The 27,829-nt window shown below is 34.5% G+C and overlaps 1 protein-coding gene across 2 annotated transcripts in view; it reads right to left on the bottom strand.

Annotated features, from left to right (window-relative positions):
- Nucleotides 1–4,094: 4,094 nt before the first annotated feature.
- Nucleotides 4,095–27,829, bottom strand: part of fam20cb (FAM20C golgi associated secretory pathway kinase b) — a 112,101-nt gene continuing 88,366 nt past the window's right edge. The window contains exons 5-11 of one of the 2 annotated variants that reach the window (XR_015504037.1): nucleotides 16,831–16,946; nucleotides 13,345–13,525; nucleotides 11,807–11,916; nucleotides 11,637–11,718; nucleotides 11,462–11,521; nucleotides 7,007–7,516; nucleotides 4,095–5,830 (exon numbers count right to left, since the gene is read on the bottom strand). Coding sequence is in view for 1 of the 2 variants with exons in the window: in XM_087276175.1 (XP_087132301.1) it covers nucleotides 7,258–7,516; nucleotides 11,462–11,521; nucleotides 11,637–11,718; nucleotides 11,807–11,916; nucleotides 13,345–13,525; nucleotides 16,831–16,946 (808 nt within the window). In the remaining variant the exon portion in view is untranslated. Of the gene's footprint in view, nucleotides 7,517–11,461; nucleotides 11,522–11,636; nucleotides 11,719–11,806; nucleotides 11,917–13,344; nucleotides 13,526–16,830; nucleotides 16,947–27,829 lie in introns of both variants that reach the window. The other variant, XM_087276175.1, reaches the window with a different exon arrangement.

The raw sequence follows: 27,829 nt of genomic DNA, 5'->3' as shown, positions 1-27,829 counted from the left end.
TCACAGCAGGAATGTCATTGGTTTGAGTCCCGGCTGGACCAAGAGGCATTTCTGTGTGGAGTTAGGATGTAGATATTCACCCCATGTTGGGTTTCCTCCAGGTGCTCCAGTTTTCCCCACAGTCCAAAGACATGCTGTACAGGTGGATTAAGCAAATTAAATTGGCTGTAGTGATTGAATGTGTGAGTGAATAAGAAAGTGTATGGGTGTTTCCCAGTGTTGTAGCTGGAAGGGGTGTCTGCTGCATAAAACATATGCCAGTGTAATTGTCAGTTCATTCTGCTGTGGTGACTCATAAATCAGCGACTCAGCTAAAAGTAAGTGACAATGGAATAACGATTGACAAATTTTGGATCTTCCTCGCTGCTTTAAATATATTCATTCATTTATTTTCCTTTAGCTTAGTCCCTTTATTTACCTGGGGTCGCCACAGCAGAATGATACCACCAACTTATCCAGCATGTTTTACATGGTGGATGCCCTTCCAGCTGCAACCCAGTATTGGGAAATGCCAACTGACCCATCCAGGACTCCAGTGATAATATATATTTGCATAAATGATTCTTAAATGTTTAATGTATAAATCACTCACCCTCATGTTGTCTCGAGCTGTCTGTGGAGGGACACACACAGAGCTCTCTGATATCATCTAAAATATCTTCATTTGTGTTCAGAAGATGCATGGGGAGCTTTGCAGCTCGGGCGACATGAGGGAGGGTAATAATTGAACTACTCAACAACCTAATGTACTTTATAGCCTAAATATAAAATGAGACATAAAACATCATAGACATTACATGCATAGTACCTGCTATTCCCTAAACAGCTTTTACAAAGCCTCTTGCTGAATCAAGTTGATAATTAATTGTTAATACCGGTTAAAACTACAAGAAATTTCTTTATTTGTATTACTTTAAAGGGCACCGATTTTACCCCTTTTACAAGATGTAAGATAAGCCTTTGGTGTCTCCAGAATGTGTCAGTAAAGTTTCAGCTCAAAATACCCATCAGATTATTTATTATAGCCTCCAGAATCTGCCCATTTTGGTGTCTGAGAAGAGCGTAGCTGTTTTTGAAGCCTGTGGATTTAAATCCAAATGTACTGCTTCTCACCACCCAGTGTTTCCACATGCGTGTTTGCTTCACACCATGCGTTATGTCCAAGTGGCAACCTCCCGCTCTCCTTCGTGAAGCTAATACAGAAGTTACTGAAACTGCAATTCAACAAATTCCACTTGTCCTGACTCCATAATTTAGCAGATTTCTATAGACAAATTACCATGTTTGTAAACATCAAGGATGCGCATGCATCACGGTTGCTGAAAAAACGGGAGCGCTAGCATTTACAGCGAGGAAATGACTGAGAGTTTGTTGTTGTATTAGAAATAAGATATATTGATTACATATTATATATATTATTAACATAATGCTTTCAGCGTATTATAACAGCTTATCACCCAGTGATAAGCACAGTGATACGGCAAAATTAATGTTAAAGTGAGCAGCGTTTGTCTGACAGGTCCATTTGCGATAACACCCTTCCAACAGATATTGGATCAGACGAAATGCACAAGCATCCAGCTCGAAACATACAACTATCTCACTGAAACTCCAAGTGATTTTACAAGAGAGAAGTTAAAGGCCTACAAGTCTTTGGATGCCTACAATTTTGTTCTTTAGGGTCATGTGCAAGAAATAATGTTCCATGATTACCAGATTTAAAACTTTGTAGTGCTGAAAACCGAGGTTCTGCCTAGCCAAAGACAAGGAAAGAAGACAGAGCTCTTCAAGGCCTGGGTAATCATCAACAAGCAAAACAACTGCATTCTGACAGCGAACTACACCTGTATGGCAGGGTATGTGAACATACACATAGAGGTAAAGTTGGTTTCATACTCACAAATTTGGACTTTCTCCTTAATAGTATAATTTCATAAAAGTACAATTTGCAAACTCTAAATAGCAAAATCATATTAGCAGTCAATGAATATCAAAGTACAACACTGTTCACAGTCAAATAAACAGTGTTCATGTTGTTTTCAAGCCACACTTGCAGGTTATTTCAGACCGAATATTCAAAGTGCCGTGGTAAACAATATAGGGAGTGTGTCACAAATTGTCACTGAATGAATGTGTGAATATAAAACCAAGTTTACCTCAGTAACTTACACTTTCATGTTTCATTCTTAGGATTCAGTGTCGGCAGTTTAATTTACCATGTTTAACTGTTTTTGGTGAAATTATAGCTGCATTTAAAAATAAGTAATTTGTTTGATTCAGCGTAGTGTGAATGTACCTGATATGACGTGAGAACTGCAGAGTCGAGCATTTTTAACTGAGTCGTCACTTCGTTCAGCTCCCTTTTAGCCAAAGAAGCCATTAAAGCAGCGTGGTGTATGGTAAAAGTTAAGTTTTCTTTTTTCGAATTTGGCATCTTTCCGCACAACACGACATGTTTACTATTGCAGCCGGTCTCTTTTTTCAACAGGGGACCCGTTTGACGTCAAGTGTGACGTAGGTTGGTAATTCGTCTTTTGATCCCACTGTTAAAATGGCCAACTTTACAACGGAAAAAAGGTGTTTTCAGCCTGGTACAAGGTTTTTGTTCATATAGCTAGAATTACCATTTATGAAAACTGTGAGGGGATGAACAGTTTTATAACTCATCTGTTTTGTTTATATTAAGTTTTATTAAGTCTGCATAATAAAGGGCGTGCCCACTTGAGTGACAGCTAGGTCTTGCTGGTTGCCGTCACTTCACCTCAGCTGATTCCGGCTGATTAGCTGCTGAACTCTGCATATACACCGTATTTATGTGTTGTTTTTTGTGGTTTTACACAGTCAGTTGCTTTTTGTAAATGTTTTTTTTTTTTTGACAATTATCAGAAAATAAGGCATGCTGTGTGCACTTAATCGTGCTTATAAACCATTCAAGTGGCCTCCATTGCCCAGGTGAGTGAAATTACATACTTTTATACCATCTTTATAAATGTATTTGTTTTATTTAAGATCATTTATATTTTTCTGTAGAACTGTAATGCACTCCAGAGTCTGAGATTGATTAGCTGTAGGCTATAGAACAGTCATCTGAAGTGTTGTCATACAGTGTTATGCCTGGATTTTATAAATAGTCTTGCATTTACCAACACAGACTATATTTGAAGTGTTTGGAAGTAATTTACATTGTCTTCCAGTGGAAAAACATAATGAGAACAATGCTTAGTGGCTCATAAAGACAGTGTTTTAAAAGACTAAACACTTTATTGATATATTGTACAACCAAGCACATGTGGTCAGAACACAAACGTGTCGCAGGTAATGAAGTATTAAGCATTTCTTCCAAAGAAAAGCCAGTCCAAACAAAATGCTAGCAGGCGTCTTTGGGCATCTTTTTCTGCCTCTTTGTCCGGTCACCCCCAGTTGGAGTGATGACGCTCGAACAAAATGGTGCTGGTTGGCTACGCCCACTTGTAGCTTTTTTTGCGCTCCTCAGAAACCTATAGGTGACGTCACAGATACTACGTCCATATCTTTTACAGTCTATAGTTGTCAGATGTCAGATAAACAACACAATGACAGAGTGACTCGGATGAAGCTGAAATACTATACTCAAAAATACCAAGTAAGTTTACTTTATATATTTGTGGTGGAGTGTATTCAAGCCTTTCTGAAATGATGAGTCTCACGCAAATGCAGTACACATACACAGACACACACATATTAGCATTTACTGACACAATGCGAGTGGTGATTACAGCGGTTAAGAATCAGATATCGATTTTACTGTCTTTAATACAAACATGCTCTGTTTTAAAAATATTTTAAACGTATAAAATCACAGAGAGCTGTAACAAATATTTTAATCCCAGTTTATTTGCAAAACATGTTCAGTGGAAGTGTGTACAAGTTATTATAGAAACATGGCGCCTGTCAATCAATCGGTGGGTGGGGAAAGCCACACTACTACATCACTGGGATTTGGGTCCTATTTTAATATCAGGAATTTTTTTAAAAAAGACTTGTATTTATATTACTGCAATATGACAGTGGACACACTGCACCTTTACAGAAAATATAAAAGAAGTATAAGACCGTTTGCTTAATCTCCATTTATTGCATCATAACCAAGGGGGAAACTGAAATAAATGACAGCAACAGTCAAAATGTATTTCCTTAACATGTAAAAATACTAACTGGACATACAGGATAAAGAAAGAAAGTATGAAGCGGCAATGTAGTCATGATACAATAAAGCACATTTATTCTGCTGATTACTCTGTCATCTCCACAACCGAGTCTTCAAGTATTTCTCTAATTGCACAGGCACTGGATTCACATCGTATTTACAGAACAGTTTTCAGCAGGTTGTAAAAACGTGTTTTTCTCCACATAAACACACACACACGCGCACGCACCCTTTCCACCCGCAACCGAAAAACACTGATCTTACAATCCACATGCATGTCTACACAGACTCTGAAGCATACCATATATACAAAATTATAGTAATAGAAAAAATCAATCAGCAAAATTAACATGACCTCTTGGTTACTGTGGACGACTAAAAACAATTAGCATTAATTTACTGTCATGTGCTGTCATTTCTAAATGTGTCCGTTTACTAATTGTATATTTTTAGCTTGTTTAAAATGCCAATCAGCTTATATTTGAAATTATTTCTGTGTAGTCAAAATTCCAGAAAAGGAGACTAAAATGTGTGCAGCATTCATTAGATCATCATTCACCACACGTTTTTCAAAACAGTTTAATAGCATGGAAATTCTACAGTGATTCATCGATATGACATTGTTATTTAAACAGCATCCTTGTGCAATTTAACAGCTACAGTTTAGGTCACATGTGGGTGGAAATACAGCAGTCACACCATTGACAAGCTGATATTGAAATGATTGGGATTTTGATATTGCCCTTAATTTGACTGAAAACGTTGATGTGGAGGTAAATATTAAAAACATTTCTCTGAAATCCAGTTAACCGTCAGGTTTTATTTTAAACATACACTGTACGTTTATCTACCCTCTAGCACAAATACTGCATCTGGTTTCATCTTTGATTTGACGTAGGTAGCACATGTACATCTGCAAGATGTATTTTAAAGATCGTTTGGTCTGGAAAACATCTGCTGTACAAACATTCGACATTAACATCTAAAAAATGTATGGCGAATGAACATTTGAAACATTTCTAAATTTGTAAATGTCTAATTAACATCTAGGAATTGAAGTTTAATTGATGTTTTGCAGATGAGCAAACATTTTAACGAATACATCTTCCAGATGTAAACACAAACATTAAATAGGCGTCTCTGCGATGTCTATTAGGGAGAATGCATGAGTGGCACGTTTGGAGTAATAAATACGGAACTCAATAAATAAGCTCTGCTTGTTTTACACATTAAAAATGACAGACGGGACATTTTCGGGAGAAAACTCACATTGCACTCAAAGCTTTTTGTCCTAAAAAAGTCAAGAGAAATACACTGAACAGTTCCTCTTATTCCTCCTTGGTTTGGAGACAGTATAAAGGATTTATTTGAAGATATGAAGGTCCTCATATTCAGATAAAGGTGCACAAGTCGTGTGCAGCAGAGAGAGGTTATGAAGGTGTAGTTCCTCTTAGGTTTCTGAAAAGTCTTGAGCTCTAAAAAGCAGATCTGTCCTGCACATCCTTTGCTTGTTTCTTTAAAAAAAGGAAATAAAAGTTGCTATATCTCTAAAGTTCAAATACTTTGCCCAAGGGACAGCAAATACTGTTTAAATGTTGTGCAGTAAAGATATGGAAATATCTGTGTTATGTTTTTAAACAGTGGCTCTTAACTGGTTTGCTTTTTGACATTAGACAGTCAGTGGAAATGCAACACAAAATGAAAGCTGTTTATCAAACAGAAGTAACTCAAAGCAATTGGGGAAGGAAATAATGTAGCGTGTCAAATTATTAACTTAACAAATAATAATAATAATGATAATAATAATTATTAGTAGTATTATTTTAATTGGTATATTTGTTCAATATTTATTTTATGATTATTACTGAGTTTCAATCATTCAATTTTTATTTAGGAATTTAAAAAGTAGTTTATTGTTTTGATTTATGAACAAATGATTAGTTATGATTATCATCATCATCATCATCATCATCATTGCATTTTTATTCATTCATTTTATTTTAATTAAAGCATTTTAATCCTTTTATTAAAAGCTAAAATAATAATAATTATTTCTGTTGTTGTTATTATTATTATTAACATTGCTATTAATTGGCAAATGTATTCGACAATTATTATAGTGATTATTACAAAAGTCAAATATCAACCTGTATTTGGGACGTCCTAAACTAAATAAAATGTCAACCAAAAAAAAAAAGCCAAAATGCTTTATTTTTCACATTTATAAATTATCATTACTACAGTAACTATCATAATCATCATCATCATCATCATTATTATCATTGCATTGTATTTATTTGTTTTATTTGAATTAAAGCATCAAATACATGTAATTCTAATATATATGATTAATTTATTCATAAGAATTAATATGAGGGTGACGCAGTGACACAGTAGGTAGTGCTGTCGCCAAAAGCAAGAAGGTCACTGGTTCGAGCCTCGGCTGAGTGAGTTGGCGTTTCTGTGTGGAGTTTGCATGTTCTCCCTGCGTTCGCGTGGGTTTCCCCGGGGTGCTCCCCCACAGTCCAAAGACATGCGTTACAGGTCTATGAAATAAACTAAATTGGCCGTAGTTTTTGAGTGTGAATAAGTGTGTATGGGTGTTTCCCAGAGAATGGTTGCAGCTGAAAGAGCATACGCTGCGTAAAATGTGCTGGATAAGTTGGCGGTTCATTCCGCTGTGGCGACCCTCAGATTGATAAAGGGACTGAGCTGAAAAGAAAATGAATAAATACTAATAGTTATGTTTGACTGTCTGCATTGAAACAATGCCCTTTTAAGTGAGGATCCCCCAGTTTAGAACCACTGTTCTTATAACACTGTCTTGTTACATATGAAGACCAGCTTTTTTGACATTACTCCAGCATTTCTGGATCAAATGAACACAAGCCTGTAGGACACCATCTCTTTCTTTACTGTGTATCTTTAGTTATCCACATGGTCCATTGGTTGAGGAATGAGTTTTAGGAATTCACTGAATTCAGAAAAGTTGATCAACAAGAGCATCTCTTGCGGAACGTTCATGGTCTCTAGAGCTGCTGTGGAGCTTCAGAGGAGTACGCCTGTGCCCACTACCTCTGCGGGACTGTGCCTGTGTCCATGCCCTCTGTGCCCATGTCGTCCTCCACTACATTACTGTAGCCCTCCTTCTCAATGCAGTCGGCCAATACCTGTAGCACCAGACGCAACCGGCGGTCCATAGCCTCAAGATGAGGCCTGATGAGGATGGGTGACAGTGTGTCCGTCTGGAGACTTTCCTCCATCAGAGAGCTCAGTTTAAACTCTTCTTTAGCCACAAGCTGAAGCCGTAAATGAGTGGACTTCTTCACTCTGAGGCAAACAGATCACAATTAGTAACCAAAACAAAAGAGCTATTTACCCAAAAGACTAGTTCACCCCCCTAAAATAAGTTAAAATAAATTTAACAAAAAAATTGCTCACTTTCATGTTGACCCCACAAACCTTCATTCTTCTTGCTCTTTGTTAAAATTAAAATACTTTAGATGAAATCAGAGAGCATTCTGACTGTCCATATAACAGTTGAAGTCAGAATTATTAGCCCCACTGAATTATTAGCCCCCTGTTTATTTTTCCCCCAATTTCTGTTTAATGGAGAGATTTTTTCAACACATTTCTAAACATGATACTTTTAATAAATGATTGTAGTAACTGATTTATTTTATCTTTGCCATGATGACAGTATATAATATTTGACGATATTTTTCAAGACACTTCTATACGGCTTAAAGTGACATTTAAAGGCTTAACAAGGTTAATCAGGTTTACTAGGCAGGTTAAGGTAATTAGGCAAGTTATTGTATAATGATGGTTTGTTCTGTAGACTATCAAAAACAAAGATATAGCTTAACAGGGCTAATAATTTTGACCATCAAATGTTTTTATAAAAATTAAAAAACTGTTTTTATTCTAGCCGAAATAAAACAAATAAGACTTTCCCCAGAAGAAAAAAACCTTATCAGACATACTGTGAAAATGTCCTTGCTCTGTTAAACATCATTTGGTAAACATTTAAAAAAAGAAAAAAAAATTAAAGGGGGGCTAATAATTTTGACTTCAACTGTATAGCAAGGGTCCAGAAAAGCAATCAAAAACTTTGTGGTTCAACTATAATCGTATGAAGCTCCAATAACACATTTGTGCATCAAAAGACTGTAAACTCATTATTCACCAATGCTTCTTTGGCATTAGGTTAGGAAGTTTGATTAATATGGCCAATAAGATGCTTGCCTGTTGACCTGCGCTGCTCACTCTCAAATCGTTGTATTACCTAAATTACAGGATGTGAACGGCACTGATAAACAAAGTTGTTGTTTGGTGCACAAATCTGTTCTTGGTTTAGGCCAACAGTTGAACCACCAAACTCACATGAATTGTTTTGACAATTTGTGATTTCTTTTCTAGACTTTAAAGTCTATGGCCTTAATGTCTATGGTGGATAAGAGAGCTCTCAGATCTAAAATATTATTTAATTTAATTGGTTTTCCCAATATGAACAAAGGTCTCGGGATTGTAAAGACCTGACCTGAGCCAAAGGTTTTAAGTATGTAAGTTTTGCCTAGAGGGCACATATTCAAAATAATGTGCTGTACAAGGAATAATGGAGTGGTAAGGATCAGTTCATTTCAGTAAAGTACAGTTTGTTTTGGGTCGCCGTGATCAAGACTCCTTTGATAGAATATGTACTAAAGAATGTTGTGATTGGCGAGGCAGTGGCGCAGTAGGTAGTGCTGTTGCCTCACAGCAAGAAGGTCGCTAGGTAGAACCTCGGCTCAGTCGGCGTTTCTGTGTGGAGTTTGCATGTTCTCCCTGCCTTCGCGTGGGTTTCCTCCGGGTGCTCCGGTTTCCCCAACAGTCCAAAGACATGTGGTACAGGTGAATTGGGTAAGCTAAATTGTGTGTGTGAATGTGTGTGTGGATGTTTCCCAGAGATGGGTTGCGGCTGGAAGGGCATCCACTGCGTAAAAACTTGCTGGATAAGTTGGCGGTTCATTCTGTCGTGGTGACCCCGGATTAATAAAGGGACTAAGCCGACAAGAAAATGAATGAATGTTGTGATCAACACCATTCCTGCTTAAAGAATAAAGCAATCTGCATTGTTCACATATTATGTCTTTAGTGAACTCAAGTTCATTATTTGCTATAAAATCACAGTCTGGTATGGAAATCTGTCTGTTCAATTGAAAAATAAATTTGTTCATATAAAAAAAAAAAATCATAGGAATAAAACAATACAAGCCCCAAACAGACTCTTTATGAATAAGCAGTCATGAGAAGAGCAATAAATATTAGTGCTAATTCCAAACACCCTCTTTTCAGTGAATTTCAGCTGTTACCATCAGGAAAAAGACTAAGAATGCCAATGTGTAAAACCAATAGATTAAAGCTTTCGTTTGTTCCTACCTCGATAAAACTGTTGAACTCTACCAAGAACAACGCACCAGTAGTATACAAGTAGCACCTGACTGTGTTCTGTGCTTTAAACATTTCATATTTTTATATGCTCTTATTTTGTAAACAATGTGTGTTCTTAATTGTTTTGTGTGTTTTATTTATTTTATTGTCTGCTTAGAACAACGTTGTATCACCTTTTTGCCCAAGACAAATTTCCTCTTGGGGACAAATAAAGTTTATCCTAAATATTATTGAGCCGAAAATAAACACAGAGAAAGCGAAAGCACTTGTGGGGTCCTCATGTTTTTAGGCATCCTCATAAACAACAATAGAAGACACAGCAGATTTCAACAAGGTTTGTTTGAGTTCAGGCCAAGCAAGACTAATTGCTGTGTGCTGTCATTGTCTAACTATGGTTAAAGTGATTTGACCAAGTAGGACATGTTCTCGGAGCAACATCTAGAGAACAACATTTTAATTAGATTTAAGGTGCAAGTTTACAGTTTATGTTAGGTTTAAGCTTACAGTTAGGACTATGTACTTCCACATGATTGTTATACAACTATTATTCCTGTCTGAATTTGGGAATAATTTACTGTTAGGGTTGGGTTTAGGGGTAGGAATTAGGTATGGATTAAATTAATAACACAGGTATGGATTACATACATAACATAGATGGTAATCCAATCGCATCGTAATAGGCAAAATCACACCCCACTGTTTTAATACGGTGTTTTGTTTCGGCTGTGTATTTATAGACCATTTTGAGGGACGTAAACAAAAACAATGGTCCCAGCGTATTTCCTGAATCCAAAAAGAGGCACATACTGACAAATAATGTTATGATAGCTGTTTTTAAATTGAGTTATGATGGAATTGCCTCTTGTTACAGTTATGAAATAGTTTGAAAATAAGCAGGAAATATTTGTGGGCCAATGACATGACCACATGGTCTATAGATGGAGCTTTCAGTGTTGTTATTCTCCTGGCTTGTATAATGCGCTGGTTATGATTCTCTGTAAACCAATAGCATTCAGTTGTGAGTCTAGCTTCATCTTTTTAGTAATGCACTGTTATGCTAGATTCCCTTTGGAACAGGTGCCAAAAAGTGGCATGGTACGGTTTGCTTTTTTGAAATCATTGACAGCGGAAACAAACAAAAATGTGTACCTTACTGTACCAAACCAGTGGAAACAGGCCATAATTGACAGTGGGATGTTAAATTCCCAATAGTAATGCACACCTAAGATGTAATGCCATCTAAGGTCTACATTATTTCTAAAAATTTAAAGTACACATCATACAAAGCCTTTTGTTCTGTTTTGATTCGATTTTTGTCATTTGTAGGCTGTGTTATTTCACAGAACTGAAATCATTCAGCATAGTGATATGGAATTTGAATGCGGACAAGGTGTGACTGGAACTACTTTAGTTGTGTGTTTTTCTTAGAAAGTTAATTAGCCCATCAGCATGAAGCATTCAACAGCCCTGTAGTATAATGGCTTGTCATGTGTTAAAAGATTTTAAAAGTCCGCAAAGCGCATTTAAAAACACAAATAATACTAAATAATACAATTTTTTTGTAAATAATTTTTAATAGTTATAACTAACCATAATAGATATAACTAACCATAAAATCAATAATACAGAAAAAAAATTCCCTACTTTTTCATTCATGTCTTTACAAAGATCTCAGTTTCATGGAGATAATGATCCCTTATATTTGTTTTACTGATTCATTTCAACCAAAGAAGCAGCTAACTTTTGATAAATACTGTAATTTTCTGAAAAGTTGTAAGCAGATTCATGCAGTGGTGTGACAAACACTGAGTAATAATATAGTGTCAATAATGTAAAACTGACCTGCAGCATTGACTCAAAGGCACCAGAATGGAAAGTTCATCATGAGAATGTTTACCAAAACTGAAAATTGAGACAGAAATTAATGCAACAGTATTTCCAAAAACATCCACAGCACATTAAAAAATAATAACATGAACATTAAAAAAAATAGTTTTAGTTTAACAAGCCATCTTACCCTCTTCCATTATCAAGATGAATAATGAAAGTTTCATTCCCAAACTTTTCAAACGTCTCATAATGATGACGATCCATGTTTCCTTTATGGATATATAAATTGATATAAAAAGTTATAAAAAACATTTTGCTTCAGTTTTTATTTTTAGGAACACTCTGAAATCATCTTACCCATAAGGAAATCAAAAATGGTCATATCCATGATGTCCAGCAGACGTGTGCCACTATCATACGGCGGCGTCTGCTTCACTTCTTCACAATAATCTGGATCCACTTCCCACCTACAAAACACACACACACACACCTCATCAGCTTATACAAAACACACTGTTCACCGATAAATAACACAACATGATAAAAGTCAGTGTACAGAAATCTATCGTGATAATCTGAGCCAAAACTGCATGATCAAAACTGCACAGATAAAACAAACAACATATTTAAAGAGATTCTTTATTTTGGTCCATATTGACATGATAGCATCACGCAGTTGCTGCAGATTTGTCGGCTACACATCCATGATGCAAATCTCCTGTTCCACCACATCCCAAAGGTGCTCTATTGGTTTGAGTTCTGGTGACTGTGGAGGCCATTTGAGTACAGTGAACTCATTGTCATGTTCAAGAAACCAGTCTGAGATGAGTCTTGCTTTATGACATGGTGCGTTATCCTGCTGAAATTAGCCATCAGAAGATGGGTACACTTTGGTCATAAAGAGATGGACATGGTTAGCAACAGTACTCAGGTAGGCTGTGGCATTGACACAGTGCTCAGTTGGTACTAATGGGCCCAAATTGTGCCTAGAAAATATACCCCACCATTACACCACCCCCCACCAGCCTGAACTGTTGATACAAGGCAGGATGGATCCTTGCTTTCATGTTGTTGATGCCAAATTCTGACCCTAACATCCAAATGTCGCAGCAGATATCGAGACTCAGACCAGGCAACATTTTTCCTATTTTCTGTCCATTTTGTTGAGCCTTTGCCAATTGTAGCCTCCTCTTTTTCGGCTCATTCTCTGTAAACCCTAGGGATGGTTGTGCATGAAAATCCCAGTAGATCAGGTTTTGAAATACTCAGACTAGCCCGTCTGGCATTAACGTTCAAAGTCACTTAAATCCCCTTTGGTCCTTACTCTGAAGCTCGGTTTGAACTGCAGCAGATCGTCTTGACCATGTCTCCATGTCTAAATGCATTGAGTTGCTATCATGTGATTGGCTGATTAGAAATTTGCGCTAATGAGCAGTTGGACAGGTGTACTTAATAAAGTGGCCGGTGAGTGTACATATCCCGCTATTGAGGATTTTTAACAATGAAAATATTATAAATAGTATTATTCTTTCATCACAATCAAAATGAGTCATGTTACATCAGCTGATGTTTAACAGTATGTTTAGATATATGAAGCTGTGTGTTTGTACTTGTTTATGTGGTTTTCTAGGACACAAGTGTATAATGACATGGGTTTGACCGAGCTGTACATGTTTATTTAATGTCCTTCTAATTCAAAATGCCTAAAAAGCACAATTTACTGTCTTTTGACATTCAAAATTTGCCACTGCCAGTGACTGGCTTCCTGTAAGGGTTGGGTTTAGGTGTAGTGGTAGTGTAAAGCCATATATTAAGTGTTTTTTACAGTATAAAATGCATTACGCCAATGAAGATTCCTTGTAAACTATACAAGTGTGTGTGTGTCTGTTTCTTACTCTGCTTTCTTGCGTTTGTGATAGGATCTTCTCCAGGGGTTTCTCCAGGTCCTGCGTTTTGCCAAGGAAAGATCAGGCAGAAAAGCTGCTAAAGACCCTTCGATCTGATCAGGTTTTCCGCACAGAGCGTGTTCAGTAGAGCAGTAGTACGAACATTCACCGTAGAAACAGATGTTATTGGCTGGAGAGATCATAGAAAGGAATACAATAAATTAAAGTCAATTTGTGACAGTGACAAAATATGTAATAGACAACATTTCACACTGATATTAAACCATTTCAAAATTCTGTGGCAGCAGAAATGGACAGTAAAACAAAACAAAAAAGGATCAAATAATTTGGTAAGACTTTAGTTTAAGCAGCACCAATTTGCACGATTATTAAGTAGCCTATTAATTATTAAGACATTGGCTGTTTATTTGTGCTGATAAAGCACATATTTTGCATGATCTTATTCTACATCCTTAATCCTAAAACCTAAATTCTATGTGAAGCTGCTTCAACACAATCTGCATTGTAAAAGCACTATATAAATAGACATGTATTGAATTGAATCAAACCCAACTACCTTAATAGTTATTAATAAGCAGCAAATTATGAGTTTTTAAAGGAAAAACCTATAGTTAATGGTTTATTATTAAAGAGTATTGTACCTTAAATTAAACTGTGGCCAAATATTTTATCATCCAAAACAGTTCAAAACGTTGTCATGTGAAAGAAATTAAGAAATGAATACCTGTATTTAACTGATCTTTCAAGAGTTCACACTTACTGTAGCTGATGATTTAATCTAAGCTTGTTTGGCATGCTGTCCCGGGAGAGAGCCCTGAGCTCAAGGGATCCTCGAGCCCAGGGTTTCCTCCCGATCGTATAGCGAGAGGGGAGCTTGAGCTTAGGTAGCTCTCAAACTCACCGGCTGCTGTAGCTAAGGAAAAACTTGAGGAGAAAGGGAGTAAAATAGTGCCTGGATTACTTAATTTTGTATATTTTTGGATGGTGGGAGGAAACCGGAGGACCCGGGGGAAACCCACGTGGACTCGGGGAGAACACTCCGCACAGAAACTCCGCCAACCGGGCGAGGACCAGAGCTGGCGGTGTTCTTGCTGTGGGGCTAATCACTGGGCCGCCGTGCCGCCCAATACAAAGATAAGTATGGACTGAAACTGTGGTTATTTATAGTCAAAAGGGAATCATATGATTGGGAGATCATGATTAGTAAATGCGAGATCAGCTGTGATAAATCATAAGCACGTGATCCTCTTGAAATTTGTTTATAAATGAACTTCACAAAGTGATAATAAGGAATGAAAATATAACTAAAATTCATAAATGGTTTTCTATGGCACTTCCAGCTCATCAAAGAATCTCGAAAAGAGCATATCAGCATGAATAATATAAAAAAATGTTTCTTGAATATTTCCACGTATAATGATTTTAAATAATCACAGCACAATAAAGACTGAAGTGATGCTGAAATCAGATTTGCCATAGCCAAATGCATTACATTTGAAGATATTTTAAAATAGAAAACCTTTATTTTAAATTGTGAAAATATTGTAGTATTTTGTAATATTTATTGTGATATTTTACTGTCATTTAAATAAAATGCTTGATCTTGGTGAGCACAGAAAACGTCTTTCTCTACTTTTGAATGGACGTTTCTCACTTTAAGACATTCAATAATTAATTTGGCCTAAGTTTAAAGGCATAGTTCACTCCAAAATGTACAGTGCATCCAGAAAATATTCATAGCGCTTCACTTTTTCACCAATTTTTTTTTTTTTTATGTTACAGACTTTTTCCAAAATTTATTTCTTTATTTCTAAATTTATTTCTTAATTTATTATTTTAAAATTCTACACACAAAAACTTAACTCTTTGGAGTGAATGCTAGGTGTTACGTTTGGAGAAAACCAGGCATGGCTCATCACCAGGCTAATACCATCCCTACAGTGAAGCATGGTGGTGGCAGCATCATGCTGTGGGGATGTTTTTCAGCAGCAGGAACTGGAAGACTAGTTAGGATAAAGGGAAAGATGAATGCAGAAATGTACAGAGTGCTCGTGACTGAGGCGAAGGTTGATCTTCATGCAGGACAATGACCCAAAGCACACCGCCAAAATATCAATGGAGTGGCTTCACAAGAACTCCGTGAATGTCATTGAGTGGCCCAGCCCGGAGCCCAGACCTGTTCCTATTGAACATCTCTGAAGAGATCTGAAAATGGCTGTACACGTTCGCTTCCCATTAAAGCCGATAGAGCTTGAGAGGTACTGCAAAAAGAAATGGCCAAAAATTCCCAAAGACAGATGTGCCAAGCTTGTGCCATCATATTCAAAAAGACTTGAGGCTGTAATTGCTGCCAAAGGTGCATCAACAAAGTATTGAGTGAAGCTGTGAATACTGATGTATTCAAAAAATCTTTTTTTACATTGTCATTATGGGGTATTGTGTCATTATGAGGTATTGTGAAATAAATGAATTGAATTCATTTTGGAACAAGGCTGTAACATAAAAAAATAAGAAAAAAGTGAAGCGCTATGAATTCTGGATGCACTGTACATTTCCTCACCATTTCATCACACTCAAGTGATTCTAAACTGTTATGAAATTCTTCAAAAAAAGAAATAATTGAACACACACACACACACACACACACACACACACACACACACACACAAATACATATATTGAAGAACGTTTGTAAAAATCAGCCACTGACATTAATAGTGTGAACAAAAAAAAAAACTATATGAAAGTCAACAGAAAAAAGAAAGTGGAGGGTGAGTAAATGATGACAGACTTTTCATTCTTGGCTGAACTGTCCCTTTAAAGGAAACAGAAAACAAGCTAATTTAAAGAGAGCCAGCAAACTGTAACCCATTACAACCATTTACCTACATACCTTTTTTTAGTTCAACAGAAGGAAAAAAAAACTCACAAAGGTTTGAAACTTCATGACAAATTTCAGTTTTGGATGAACTATTCCTTTAAAGTTTATGTCAGATGAATTGACTAACATTGCCCTCTACTGGCTGCTCAAAGTAGTAGCACAAAAATCCCAGCGTCTCAGTCTGATAAGCTAATGGGATACGCTCCACATAAAAGTGTTTAAAGATAGCACAAAAGAGATAAAATGTCAAAGATTTTTATACAGATCAGAAAAAGTGTAGCTTGAATTGATAATACCAAAATGATCTTTCCTCAGGGTTTGAATATAAATGCTATTTTAGCCGTTAGTTGCTAATATTTATAGCCTTGATGACTAAAGTGATGAGAGGGGATGCAGACCTGGTGCAGTGCAATCTGGGCTGCATCCAATGCTTTTTAATGGGCTCACCTAACCCTACCCATCACAGTGACGTCACTCACTCCATTGTGTGCATTATGTCTGACATTGCATCGCTGAGTGATGCAATCTCAGCTTGCATCATAAAGGCTGCATCCAGATACTATTGAAAGTGACTGCTTGATATAGTAGCCTACCTGGTGAAATGAAGAAAGTTCTCCACAGTTTTTTGTCACGGGTCACGTCTCGGATCTCTTTGGTCATATTAACTAGTCTCCCGGCCACCGGCGGCACTCTGCGGAAATCCAGGATCCTGCAAAACAATTTAGTATCATTTAGTTTTTGACTTCATAACATGCTCAGTTTGTTTAGACTTTAAATTTTAGGTGAGTGTGCAATTAATAAACCATCAATAAATGCTGTACAAAAGTATTTAAAAAGAAACCATTTTAAGATTAAATTAAAGTAAATTAAATTACAGTAGTTGCGTTACATTTAAAACATTGAACAATAGGTTATTACATTATTCACTAATCTTTTCTTAATGTTAGTTAATAAAAATAAAGTTGTTAGGTCATCTTAAATATTAAATATATTAACTATAATTTCCTTATGAACTGTTATTATAAAGTGTAACAAAAGTGACTAAAACAATAGCTAATATTAACACTATGAAGTAACATAAAAAATTATTCTCCTCAGTTAATGTATTATATAATGCATGAATTATTGCAAACACTATGAACTGAAATGAACAAGCTACAAACTTTTGTAACTGTGTTACTAAGGATAAGAAAAGTAGTTAATAAATGTAATACAGATATGTTGCTCTTAGTCAGGTAATTAATCAATGCATTAATTAATGCCCCGTTACTGATACTAATAATAAATAAATGAGCTAACATTCACCTGGTTAAATAAATGCTATAATATGTATTGCTCATTGTTAAATAATGGATCAACTAACACCATGAACTAATAGGCAATGAAAAATGATAATGCTTTAAACTAACATTAACAAAAATAAATAAAGCTGTAAAAATATTCTGCTCTGTAATATATTAACTCATGTTAACACTGTGAATTTAAATGATCCAGCAATGATCATTCACATTTGTATTAATACGAACAAAGTAAAACGTAAAGAAATAAATAAAAGTAAATATTTTCCCAACTTGCAAAGTTGACTTAATAAACCTCGTATATTGCACTTTAAGCTGAATACTGGTGTCTTGCAAAATAACTATAAAATATAAAAATAAATAATGTTGTTTACTCTGACTTTATGGTAAAAACAAAAGAAAATTTAGATTAGAAATTAGTTATTAAAATTATTATGTTTAAAAAGTACTTGGGAAATAAAAAATATATACAGTATAAAGCCTGTACCCAGCCTGGTGTAAGGAACGGATGGTTGTTTTTTCTCAAAATGTAGACCTTTTTGCATTTATTCACCTCATTTTCTATTTATTCATGAGATTTAAATACTGAATTTAGGCACTATTTTGAGCTGGATTAACTTGTTGGATGGTCATCATAACCACACTTTTTGATGTACCAAAACATTTCCTTAACATTTAGAATAAAGTAAAATCAATAAATACTTATTTTTAAAATAGAAATTTATAACAAAATATATCATTAGAAAGAAAAATAGGAATCTGTTCAGGTTTTAAATAAAAAATTGTAGCCAAATGTCATTTATTAGGCAAATAACAAACTGGGGGCTGCACGGTGACACAGAGGGTAGCATGTTCACCTCACAGCAAAAAGGTTGCTGGTTCGAGCCTTGGCTGGATCAGTTGCCGTTTCTGTGTGGAGTTTGCATGTTCTCCCTGTGTTCGAGTGGGTTTCCTCCGGGTGCTTCGGTTTCCCCCACAAGTCCACTTAGTCCCTTTATTAATCCGGGGTCGCCAAAGCGGAATGAACCACCAACTTATCCAGCAAGTTTTTACGCAGTGGATGCCCTTCCAGCCGCAACCAATCTCTGGGAAAACCCCCGGATTAATAAAGCCAATAAAAATAAATAAATGAATGAATGAATGAATAAATGAATAAATGACAAACTGGCCAGCAGTGAGCATCATGATTTGTCTAGACTCACTTGTAAAAAAAACTTGATTGAAAATTCACACACTGTAAAACAGTCAACTTTATCAAATGAAATGAGTGTAGTTAACTCAAAATTTACTGAAAGTTAATTCTACTAATTTAAAAAGAGTTTGGCGAAGCAGTGGTGCAGTAAGTAGTGCTGTCGCCTCACAGCAATAAGGTTGCAGGGTCGCTGGTAGCTGGTTTCTGTGTGGAGTTTGCATGTTTTCCCTGCCTTCGCGTGGGTTTCCTCCGGGTGCTCCGGTTTCCCCCACAGTCCAAAGACATGTGGTACAGGTGAAATGGGTTGGCTAAATTGTCTGTAGTGTATGCGTGAATGTGTGTGTGGATGTTTCCCAAAGATTGGTTGCGGCTGGAAGGGCATAAGTTGGCGGTTCATTTCGCAGTGGCGACCCCTGATTAATAAAGGGACTAAGCCAACAAGAAAATGAATGAATGAATGAAAAGAGTTTTGAACTCAGTGTTAAAGGTAATGGGTCAATTAAATACCTCATTATTTCAACTTAAATGGAGCAAGTTCGCAGTACTCATATTGATTCGTTTTTTAACTCAAATGGTTTGTTGCAATCAGTTTCCTCATACAGTTTGAGTTGCCTTAACTTCTTGGGTTTTACAGTACTCAGTTGGTTTGAGTTCTCTTCATTTATCAGGTTTTACTTTGCTCAAATTGCTTTTTTTACTCAAATGAATTAGGTTCACATTAATTATTAGGATTAGTTTTTAAACTTAAATGGGTTACTGCAATCAGTCTGTAAACTGTTTTCTCGAACGAAAACAACAAAAGATGACATCACTTACATTCGATTGTATGTTTTCTTGCACAAATGGATGTTAGACTAAAATAATAGCAAAACTGATTAGCTGAGTTCACAATGATGTGATGGTCAACAGATGATTTATATTGGTCTTAAAGCCTTTTTCAATTTAGCTGAATTTAATTAAACACAAATTTATAAAACAAACAAACTTTTCTAATGTACTAACTTTTCTCCAATAGAGGGCGCTCAGACTACACTATAAAATACATCATAGATGTTCAATATTAAATCATCACATTGTAAAAAATGAATAATTTGTTATATATCCTTTATTGACTGTATACCACACATATTTTATTGAGTAAATACCACTTTTTTTATTAGAATTTACAACCTAGTGACTGATGTGACCTTGCACAAACCTCTATGTATTCCTGAACATTAAATAAACATGTTTGTCTTTCTCCCAGACTGAGCTAGTTAGGTGTGAGTATTTCTCATTCATGTTTTAAAGGTGATTCACCCCTGCGTGCGAGAGCAGACCCTATGCTGACAGGACAACTTAAAAAGATCTCCCTGCAAACAGCTAATGGACGAGGCCTAGAGGATAAAAGCACTTGAAGCTTCTAATTGCCCAGTCATGCTGACAGAGATGACAGAGAGAGTTTCCTCTGCACACTGTCCGGTCTGTGAACAAATGAAAAATTGTGATTTCAGAGTCCTGCTCCTCAAAGAACAGAGTCTACAATCAGAGTTTCCCTTCCGCTCAAATCAGATCATTAATGGCGAGTTGTCAGATATAGCAGTCGCGGGCTCTCCAGGACAGAGACACCCACTTTAAAATAAAAATAACAACCTGCACTTGAACTTGTAAAAGTTGATATTTAGAAAAGTTTTAGAGAAAAATTATTTTATATAAGGTGCGTCCCAAATCACATACTCGTACACTATTCTACGCCATTTTGTAGTATAATACTACAAATTACAAATACTCAAACTATTGTAATTGCGTAGTTTTTCTCAGAAATTATAATTTCTAAGTAGTTTTAAAGATGTGTACTTTTACTGTCCTTGAGTACATTTTAAGTGCTGTATCGGTACTTTTACTCCACTACTTTCCTTCAACCTGCAGTTACTACTTTATTTTTCTTGTTTATTGGGGATTAGAAAAATCTGTCCTGTAATTCCTGTCCAACTAAATCACACATAGAAGGTAAATCGCATCATAATGAACTACCTCAAGACATGGGCGCTTTATAAATGCAGCAAACTGTTGGGAATCATTAAAAGATGTCTGAAATGTTTTACACGCATTGACCCTGAGACAATGAAAAGATGATGGATGTTTACTGTGTGATGACCAAAAAGGCCTTAAACACCAAGCAGGCACAAGACCGCAACATGACATCAGATCAACTTTACACACGTCATGGAGACATTGCATTTTATTCGGAAATGAAAATTGGGTTGACATCAGAACCCAAAGTCCGATGTCAATGTACAACATCCAACCTAAAATCAACAAAATTTCAACGTCTACTGATGTTACAGCTTGAAATTGTGTGGACGTTACCACTATGATGTCTATCAGATGATGGATTTTGGTTGCCATACCTGATGAAAAAATGTCAGTATTTAATGTCAATATGACGTTGGTTTAAGATGTTGGCTCAACATTAGATTTTGGTCACTTTCCAACACAACCTAAAATCAATTAAATATCAATATCATTTGTTGTCGTTATTGGGCATCAAAATAACGTTGACCTTAGACTCTGGCTAGACACTGAAATTTGGTCACCTGACATCACTAAATCTAACCTAATATTAATGTCTTATAATGTTGTGTGCCTGCTGGGCAATAACTAAATGCACTACAGAATGTTACGTTTACACAAACATACAAAAATTACATGCAAATGCATCAGCTTTTCACAGCGTAATACTTACCGCTCATGAGTACTTTTGAAAGGGCGACTTTTTACTTATACTTTAAGTAATATTTACAACAGATACTTTTACTCTACTTGCACTACATTTTTGGGCAAGTGAAAGCACTTTTACCTATGTATGATTTTTCAGTACTCTTTCAGCCATTGATAATACTTTAAGTAGTGCATTAACAGTGAAATAAATAGCAAGATTATGCACTTTTTCAACTGTGGAAACTTAACGCGCTCAACATCGCAGTATTGCTCAATAGCGGAAGGGAGGGAGTTATCGTTTAAAGTTTGGTTTATTTAATCTATTTCGGATTGTGCTAGCAGAATTCTACATGAGTGAGTATGTCGCCTCCTGATGGTGAATGTGGTTATTGTCATGACAGGTAGGCTACTATTTTGGCAACCGTCAAACATTGTCTGGGAAATGGTTTTAATAATAAAAGAAAACCATTTATATAATGTGCTACTGAGTGTGAATGCATTAGTGCAATAGTGTGCCAATTGGGATACAGTGATAAGGTTTGAGAAGAGTAAAACTTAAAGACGTCAGAGCACTCCTCTGATGGCTACTTATTCTGGAGTATGATGAATGTATAGTAGTAGGTCTATTGTGAAAATGTATTCATTTTGGCCAGGCGTGACCAACCCTGTTCCGGGAGATCGACCTTCCTGCAGATTTCAGTTGCAACCCAAATCAAACACACCTGCCTGTAATTATCAAGTGCTGTTCAGGTCCTAATTTTTTAGTTCAGGTGTGCTTGATCATAGTTGGAGCTGAACTTTGCAGATAGGTCGACCGATTTACTTATCATCTTTATATTGTTGTTTTGTTAAACGTTAATTTAAAAAAGGACATTTGGTTTACACTACCGGTCAAAAGTTTGGGGTTAGTAGGATTTTTAAATGTTTCAAAATTATCCGGCTCACAAAGGCAAATTAAAAAATACAGTACAATTGTAAAATTGTGAAATGTTATTGCACTGTAAAATAACTGTTCAAAAATAGTTTATAATTTCATTTAATAATTTATTCCAGTAATTTAAATATGAATTTTCAGCTTCATTACTCCAGTCTTCAGTCACATGATCCTTCAGAAATCACAATTTTATTAATAAGTATTATTATTATTACTATTATTAGTAATATTATTATAAATGCAATAGTACTAAAAGCAATAAGAACTGGAATAATAATTTCATTTGAAACTACAGATATTAAGTAATAAATAAATATTAATAAATAAGTATTTAACAATTTCACATTTTTTTTTTACATTTAATAAATACCGCCTTGATGAACAGAATAATAAATCTCTATATCTATATCTATATCTATATCTATATATATAAATCTTTATAAAAAAAACATGAAATAAAAAGTGTAAATTGCAGTAATATATCACAAAAAAGGATTATCAAATCGCAGCACCAGAGCAGTAGTGATTAGTGAGTTGACATTACATTGTTTTGCCATAAGATTGTACAGGGTGGGCCATTTATATGGATACACCTTAATAAAAAAAGAATGGTTGGTGACGTTAACGTCTTGTTTGTGGCGCATTAGCATATGTGAGGGGGCTTGTAAATAACTCATAAAAGAATAAAGTTACGTTAAAACCAAGCACACCATTGTTTTTTTCTTGTGAAATTCCCATTAAGTTTATTAAGGTGTATCCATACAAATGGCCCACACCTAGCCCACACAATATCACAATTGTATCACTGCAATATGACTGTATATCAGCACTGTGAAAATCCTAACTACAGCAGTGCTGTTATATGAGCAATACCAGACTAGTAACAGTGCGATGTGGCTGTATATCGGCACTGGTGGGAGGCGTGCCTTGGTGCCCCATCAGTGACGATATACAGCCTCATTGCACTGCTACCAGTGTGATATTGTGTTTATACAAACGTTTCATGGCATAATTGTGTATACAAAAAAGAAATCAAACATGGAGAGTCTCAGAACCCTTTTTGTATGAGGAACTACTTTTTTCCACTATTCATTCACATCTGCAGCTGACATTAAAACAGCAAAAACTGTTGCTAATTCACCAACGCCACTTTAGAGCTAGTATTTGAATGATTCTCTTGCTTAATGTCTAAAGTGCAGATAAAACAGGTGCCAACATTTAAGATTATGAGGCTGATCGGCATTAAATGTCATCAGTCTACAGAGATATCCCAGTATTTCTCTGTTGTAATTGGGAGATCACAATAATTAACTCCGAAAAAAAGCTGTGCAATCACTACAAGACTACTGTTGTGTTTGTGATAAGGAAAAATGCTAAACACATACGGGCATTTCTTTATATGTTTACTGAACTAGTCTGCAGTAACGAAAACAGGAGACTTATTAAAAACAAACAGATGGCCAAACAAAAAGTAAATGAGGGTTACACAAAGAGTGACCAACACAAAATACATACATTCCTGATATCTGAGTCCAATCACACTCAATACACTACAATTACTGTGGCATAAATACAGCACTACAACATACAAAAGAGAGAAATCGAATTAGAATGTTACTCACCAGTTTAAAAAAAGATTTGATCAGCTGTAGTTTAAAATTACACTGAGCTTATTATGCTATCACTGTTGCCATCTTGTGGATGTACAACATTAACTGTCTTTAGTCTGCTCTATCCTTGTAACTATCCTTGTAAATAAACTGCAGATTTGCAATCTAAACAACCTCATACTCTATTAAAAAACCCTCAAAAGTACATTATGTTGTCCAACGGCTGCAATATTTGTCAAACTGCAAAGTGTCCTCTGCTTGTTGCTATATGTGGGCGGAGTAATACACAAGGGTAAAGGGTGAAGAGGCTGGACGAGTGCTGTTATTTGCAGAATATCACATGTCTATCAGCCAATTAGATTCAAGAACCAGACAGAAGTGTTGTATAAATGTCAATATCGCAGTGCTAGGAGTGTGTAATTGCTTATACATTTATTTCATATGAAATTTCTTTTAGGTGTTTTACTTTTTAGGTGTTAAGCTACATTTATTTTTTCAAAAAAGGTAAATATTGTAATATTGTGAAATATTACAGTTTTAAAAGTTTAAGAGAAAACAAAACTGTGTAAAACAACAATACTTCATATAACTATTAGTATTAACAACAATATTTTTAAACCTACAACAAATGTGAAACATATCTAAAACAAATATTATATAATATTATATAATATAATATAATATAATATTATATTATATTATATTATATTATATTATATTATATTATATTATATTATATTATATTATATTATATTATATTATATTATATTATATTATTTCTCCAAATCCGCCGGTTTCAGATCATTAATGGTAACCTGTCAGATAGAGCAGTGGTGGGACAGAGAGGCCCACTTTAAAACAGAAATAACAACCTGCACTTTTGTCTAACCCAGATGAGCTTTATTTAGAATAGCTGGTGTTTTTTCATGTTTTTGGTCTACGCTCTCTCTACCCACACACATGCCTGTGTGCACAGATCTCACTGCCGGCCAGATGTGTGGATGGAAGTGAAGGCGGACCAGGCCGGTCTGTTCTGAGACGGTCCCGCTCAATGATTATATTGTGCCCAAGACTCTGGGTTCAGTCTGACTCACACTCAGTGCTGGGTGGAGAACAGCACAACAATAATCATGTGCGGGACATTCAGAGCAAGGAACAGGGTCATCAATGATGTTTATAAATAGGCCTCTGAGATTTAGAAGTAAGATTTACAGTATAATAGAGGAATTCATATACCTTTACTGTATGAAGTTACAATCCTAAAAGCTTCTTCGTAGTTAATAATTAGTCCTATAATGAAAACAATAATTCATAAAATGTATAAAAATATACAGATAAATTATATTTAAATATATAAGATATTCGTATGTCTCAAATGTTATACGTATATAGTTGAAGTCAAAGTTTTTTTTTGTTTTTGTTTTTTTAAATATTTCCTAAATTATGTTTAACAGACCAATACATTTTTTACACAGCATTTCCTATATTTTCCTTTTGGAGAAAGTTTTTTATTAATTTTTTTTTTAGGCTAAAATAAAAGCAGTTTAATTTTTAAGTTCAAAATTATTAGCCCCATTAAGCAATGTTTTTTCAATTGTCTACAAAAAAATAATCATTATACAATGACTTGCATAATTACCCTAACTTTCCTTAACCTAGTTAAGCCTTTAAATTGCACTTTAAGCTAAATACTACTATCTTGAAAAATATGGTGTAAAATAAGGTTTTTATGCACACCAAGGCTGCATTAGTTATTATTAACTTATTTAATAGTGAAATTATTTAGTTTGAATTTTTTGTCTTTGTTATTTTACATTTTTATGTATCCTAAAAATGTAAAATAACAAAGACAAAACATTCAAACAAAAACATGTGCAAGAACATTAAATGACAGACTTATTTAAAATTTATATATTTAATATTATACACCATTATTTTGTAATAACATTATTTGCAATACCATGTCTATTTAAAGGTGAAATATCAAACACAAACGCATTCTCATTTTGTTTTTACTTTATATTATATAATTTTTATTTGTCTTCATTATCTTACTATATTTTATTCCCAAAAGTGTCAGCTAAAGGACTAAATGTAAATGTGAAAATGCTAAATTAAGAAAAATATATTTAAAAATTTTATATATTATTTTGGTGTTTATCATTATATTGTCTACTAGGGTTGTATGGATGACAAAACCTGCAAAACAATAAATAAATAATTAAATATGCAAATAAATAAAATAACTTAATCATTAATCCACAAAATCATGCATGAATAAAACAATAAGAAAATATGCAAATAAACACACACACACACACACACACAAATTCCTGCCAAAAATAAATATCTAAATAATGTGGGTAGTTTAATAAATAAATTAAATGAACATGTTAGAACATAAGAATAAGAACATGCTAAACTAAAAGTAAATTATTCTCCCTTTCACATCGCACTGTTATTTATTTATATATTTATTTATGCAGGAATTTGTAGATTAATATATACATTTATTTATTAATTTGCATATTTATTTATTGTTTTGAATTTGCGTATTTGTTTACTTATTTATTTGCATATTTAATTATTTACTGTTTTATTTATGCAGTAATATGTGTATTTATTTATGCATTTATTTATTTATTGTTTTATTTATGCAGGAATTTGTGTATATTTTTATTCATTCATTTATTTATTTGCATAATTATTTTTTATTTATTGTTTTATTCATGCAAAAATGTGTGTATTTATTTATTTATTTGCATATTATTTTTGTTTTTTTTATGCAGGAATTTGTGTATTTATTTATTTGCATATTTTTTGTTTATTGTTTTATTCATGGAGGAATTTTTGCATTTATTTATATATTTACATATGTATTAATTTATTTTTTTGTTTTATTTCTGCAGGAATTTGTGTTCTTATTTATTCATTTATTTATTAATTTGCAGGTTTTGTTTTCCATAGGGCTGCACAATATCAGAAAAATATGACAATGCAATATTTTGTTTTGCTGGGATATGAAAACAATTTTACCAGATGGCTTGAATAGCTGTATTTGTAAAAATAAATAAAAAAAATAAAAAAATAAAAAAATTATAAAATAAAATCATTCATTTAGATGGTTAGGTTGATTGATAGGGTGTGATCATGTATAAAAAATTTAACTGAAAAAAAAATATTACAATAGAGCAAAGAAAAAAGTAAACAAACAGTTCTTCGTGGTTTTCTGGAGAGTCAAACAGTATTCAGATACAGAAATTTAGTAATGTAAAATAAGACTTTATAGTCTTCATTGTATAAATAAATCAGTCAAATTTTTCTTCTTAAAGTTACAAATGTTTTATTATTATAGTATTTCATTACATCATTAAGCTGAAATGCTTTACACTTTCTTGAAACACATGCACATGATAAAGTTTGACTGTGCTATGGTTATATGTTGCAATGACTCCAGAAATCTCAATTGTTGATCAATTATAATCATAAACTCAATGTTGCATATCCTGCTATGTGACTATTTGCAATATTGATGCTGAAACGATTTATTTTGCAGTCCTATTGTGTACCTATAATGTGCAAGGTAAAATAAGGTAAAATATTTCTCTACTTAGTGTCACTTAATTTTTCATAAATCATATTTCGAACATGCTACTTTTGTGCTACAGAAATGATAATAATATTACACTCTACTTCTTTCCCTCAAAGAATTAGTGATTTTGTCCAGCGAGCTCCTTTTCATCAGAGCCCATGACAATGTTTCCATTTGTCCACCCCCGTCCCATCACAATGATGAGGAGAAAGCGAGATGAGAATGGAAATAAACTATAATGGCAATAAATCCCAGAGTCTCAGATC

This window comes from Danio rerio, chromosome 12 (assembly GCF_052040795.2).
Source record: "Danio rerio strain M-AB ecotype USA chromosome 12, GRCz13ab, whole genome shotgun sequence".
NCBI lineage: Eukaryota > Metazoa > Chordata > Actinopteri > Cypriniformes > Danionidae > Danio > Danio rerio.
Note: the sequence above shows the minus strand (reverse complement) of the source record. Positions and strands in the feature narration are given on the sequence as shown.